The sequence below is a fragment of the Vicia villosa genome, linkage group LG4 (genome assembly GCF_029867415.1).
Source record: "Vicia villosa cultivar HV-30 ecotype Madison, WI linkage group LG4, Vvil1.0, whole genome shotgun sequence".
Taxonomy (NCBI): domain Eukaryota; kingdom Viridiplantae; phylum Streptophyta; class Magnoliopsida; order Fabales; family Fabaceae; genus Vicia; species Vicia villosa.
The window spans coordinates 90823629-90828069 of record NC_081183.1 but is presented as its reverse complement, the minus strand read 5'-3'; the positions used below and the strand labels follow the sequence as shown (position 1 = coordinate 90828069).

General features: G+C 41.3%; 2 protein-coding genes across 2 annotated transcripts; both read right to left on the bottom strand.

Moving 5' to 3' along the window:
- Positions 1 to 626: 626 nt before the first annotated feature.
- Positions 627 to 1247, bottom strand: LOC131597506 (uncharacterized). The gene is made up of 2 exons (XM_058870200.1): positions 945 to 1247; positions 627 to 860 (listed from the first exon to the last, which is right to left on the bottom strand). Exons 1-2 carry the CDS (start codon positions 1245 to 1247, stop codon positions 627 to 629), a joined length of 537 nt encoding a protein of 178 aa, XP_058726183.1.
- A 2098-nt stretch (positions 1248 to 3345) lies between these two features.
- LOC131597504 (uncharacterized) lies at positions 3346 to 3840 on the bottom strand. The gene has a single exon (XM_058870199.1). It carries the CDS (start codon positions 3838 to 3840, stop codon positions 3346 to 3348), a length of 495 nt encoding a protein of 164 aa, XP_058726182.1.
- Positions 3841 to 4441: the final 601 nt, after the last annotated feature.

Below are 4441 nucleotides of genomic sequence, written 5' to 3'. Positions count from 1 at the left end.
TCCCAAACCCTTCTAGTTAATTCCCAGCATCACCTATATAATTCAAAATAATTTCTAACATGCAACAATGATCCAATGTACATATTATCTTCTTAAAACATAATCTTGTCATTAAATCAAGCATGCATCACATTAACTCAATCTAAACCCTTGACATACAATTTTCCCCCAAATTCCTACCCAAGGTTTCTAATCTAAAGGGACTCACCTTTGAAGAAGATGAAGATGATGATGGAGCTGAGAGCAAGATGAAGATAATGATAGAAGCAAAGCTTTAACAGGTTCTGGTGCATGCAAGGATGAAGCTTGGACCAAGTTTGGAAACTTTCTCCTCTTCCTCCCTTTCCACGTTTTTCTTCCTCTACTCTCTATTCTCCAAAATTCTGGTTTTTAGAAGGAATGGAATAAGTAACCAAACACATCCTATTTCTATTTAAGAGTGAAAGTACCATATTGCCCCCATTTTTACTAATTGACTTAATTATCACATTAAGCCTATTAATAAATGGTGTATTATATTTGTCTCATCAATCATACCACATCATCTTAGTGATAATAATTCGGACAATACAATACCGGGTATTACATTCTCCCCCCTTAATTAGAATTCGTCCTCGTATTCGAACTTACCAGAACAAGTGAGGGTAGGATTCTCGCATCTCTGACTCAAGCTCCCATGTAGCTTCCTCAGGACGCGTCTCGTCCCACTGCACTTTCACTAGGGGTATCTCCTTAGTCCGTAGAGACTTGCTAGCATGCTCCAAGATACGACAAGGTTGAGGATCATAGGAAAGATCTAGTTCCACCACAACAGAATTCAGAATAATAGGATGAAAGGCATCAGGTACAAACTTTTGGAGCTGAGATACATGAAACACATCATGCAGCCCGGATAGTGAATGTGGCAATGCTAACTAATAGGCCACTTCGCCTACCCGACTCACAATCTGATAAGGTCCCACGTATCTTGGGCTGAGCTTACGCGTTTTGAACAGTCCTCCCAATCTCAATCTCGGAGTGACCTTCAAATACACATGGTCTCCAACTTCAAAATCTAATGGCCTCCTCCGTTTGTCCGCATAATTCTTTGGTCGGTCTTGGGCTTTCTTAAGATTATCTTGGATCATCTTGACTTTCTCGTTAGTTTCTTGTATAATCTCCGGTCCAAGAATACTCTTCTCTCCTACTTCGGCCCAACATACTAGCGATGGACACTTCCTCCCGTATAGAGCCTCATAGAGAGCCATACCCAGACTAGCATGGTAACTATTATTATATGCGAACTCTACCAACGGAAAATGATCCCTCCAACTTCCACCTTCTTCCAGAATGCAAGCTCTCAACATATCTTCAATCGTCTGGATTGTCCTCTCCGACTACCCGTCGGATTGAGGATGCTTAGATGTACTCATATCCATTCTAGTCCCCAATTCCTTATGAAACATCTTCAAAAATCTCGAAGTGAACTTTGGATCTCGATCGGAAACTATACTAGATGGTACATCATGCAATCGCACAATCTCCGATATGAAAAGCCTTGCAAGGTGGATCACCTTGTGGGTCGTCTTCACAGGCAGAAAGTGAGCAGATTTGGTCAATCTGTCCACTACCACCCATATGGAGTCGTATCCACCTCAGGTACGAGGTAGTCCCACAATGAAATCTATCGAGATACTATCCAACTTCCAAACTGGTATCTCCAATGGTTGTAACATTCCTCCTGGCCTCTAATGTTCAATCTTAACTTGTTGGCAAATGGAACACTGTGCTACATACTATGCAATTTCCTTCTTCATTCCTGGCCACCAAAACTCATTCTTCAAGTCCTGATACATTTTGGTCGATCCAGGATGAATAGAAAACATACTCTTGTGTGCTTCATCCAGAATCAAACGCTTCAATTCAGAATCACCAGGTATACATATTCTTTGCTTAAACAAAATAATTCCATCAGGGGCTCTAACGAAATCAGACATGCCTTCGGTCGCTTGTAATTGCTTATCATACCTTTGTGATATCCGAATTCTTTCACGTAGTTCATTCTGGATACTCAAGTTACTAATCAACACACCATGGGCGTACATTCAAACTGAAGGTTAAGATTTTGAAACTTCTCCAATAATCCATATTCCAACATCATCAACTCAGCAACCTAAAATTCCTTCCTACTTAAGGCATTTGCCACTTTATTAGCCTTTCCTGGGTGGTACTTCAGCTCAAAGGCATAATCCTTAAGATAATCCATTCATCTCCTTTGACGCATATTCAACTACTTCTGGTCGAAAAGTTATTTCAAACTTTTCTGACCACTGAACATCTCGAAGTGGACTCCATATAAGTAATGTCGCCACACATTGAGTGCAAAAACTATTGCAGCAAGCTCAAGATCATGGGTCGGGTAATTCTCTTCATGAGATCTCAACTGCCGAGATGCATAAGCCACCACCTGACTATCTTGCATCAACACTCCTCTTAAACCTTTCTTTGAAGCATCACAGAATACTTCATATAATCGATTTAGGTCCGGAATCACTAATACAGGTGCAGAAGTCAACTTCTTCTTAAGCATCTGAAAACTCTTGCACTCGGAGTTCCATTGAAAAGCAACTTCCTTCCAAGTAAGTTTTGTCAAACGTAAAGCTAGTTTAGCAAATCCCATGATAAATCTTCGATAATAACCAGCCAATCCTAAGAAGCTTCTATCTTCGGTCACACTCTTCGGTCGTTCCCAATTCACCACTGCTTCAACCTTAGAACGGTCTACTGCCACGCCTCCACTTGAAATGACGTGACCAAGGAAACTTACTTCGGATAGCCAAAATTCAGACTTACTGAACTTGGCGTACAATTGTTTCTCTCAAAGAGTAGACAACACAATCCGCAAATGTTCTTAATGTTCTTCGGAGGTACGAGAATATATCAGGATGTCATCAATAAAGATCACTACAAATGGGTCCATGTACGGTTGAAAAATTCGATTCATGTAATCCATGAAAACAGCGGGAGCATTGGTTACACCGAAAGGCATAACTAAAAACTTGTAATGACCATATCGGGTTCTGAATGCAGTCTTAGGCACATCTAAGCTCTTTACCCGAATCTGATGATCCCTGACCTGGGATCGATCTTCGAGAACACACTAGCTACTTTCAACTGATCTAGGAGGCCATCAATCCGCGGTAAGGGATATTTGTTCTTTATGGTAACTTTGTTCAGCTGACGATAGTCGATGCACAAACACATACTTCCGTCTTTCCTTTTCACCAACAGAACAGGAGCTCCCCATGGAGAAACACTGGGCTGAATGAAATGCTTAGCTAGAAGTTCTTCTAACTGGCTCTTAAATTATTTGAGTTCAATAGGAGACATTCTATAAGGAGTGATGGAAATTGGGGCAGTACCAGGAACAAGATCAATTGAGAATTCCGCTTCCCTTTCCGGAGGAAGAGAATTGATATCCTCAGGAAACACATCAGGAAATTCGCACACCACCGGAATCTCAGACAACTCCACACTTACAGAAGGTTCCTTGGAAAGAACTAACAGAAAAGATCTTTCTTGAGAAAAGAGATAATTGACCACGCTGATCGTACCTTCTATCAACTTAGTAATTGCATCATCGGAAGAAGTCTCTTCTGCAGGAATGAATATGGCCTTCTCCTTGCAACCAATATACACCGAATTAAGAGACAACCAGTCCATTCCCAGAATGACATCGAGTCTCTTGAGGGGTAAGCAAATTAGATCAATCGGGAAGTCACGACCATTAAAAGACACTGAACAATCTTTACAACTTAGTCGAGCTTCCACGGTATCATCCGTTGCCGATGAAATGACCATAGGTTCGGGTAATGAAGTAACTTCTAAACAAAATCGGTAAACACACTCGATAGAGATAAAAGATGAGTAGCTCCACAATCAACTAAAAAACATAAAGTTTGGTTGTTAACATAACACGTATCCGCAATGAGATTGTTGTTCCCTTTGGACTTTCTTGCATCTAGAGTGTACACACGACCTGCAGTCTTCTCAGGAGCTCTCCTCTTCGGAAAATTCCTTGATATGTGACCTTGATCGCCACACTCATAACACTTAACAGGGAAAATCTCGCAATTTCCAGTATGCCTCCTCTTACACTTATCACAAAAGGGTGGTCGAGGGGACCGGTAACCATGGCCTTGTTTCATCTTTGGTGGAGCATTACGGGGCTTTAGATGGTGGCCCGATTTCCTTGCTCCCTAAAATTAGTCATGTTCTGGTTCCTCTCTTCTTGAACCCTCTTCAAACTGTTTTCAGCAACATAGCATTGCCTCAAACATTCAGCATAAGTAGTGAACTCCCTTTAGGACACACTATGTGCAATGTCGGCCCTCAAACCATCATGAACTGATCAACCTTCCAAAATTCATTCGGAGCATAAACAGCTTGTCGGGAATAATCA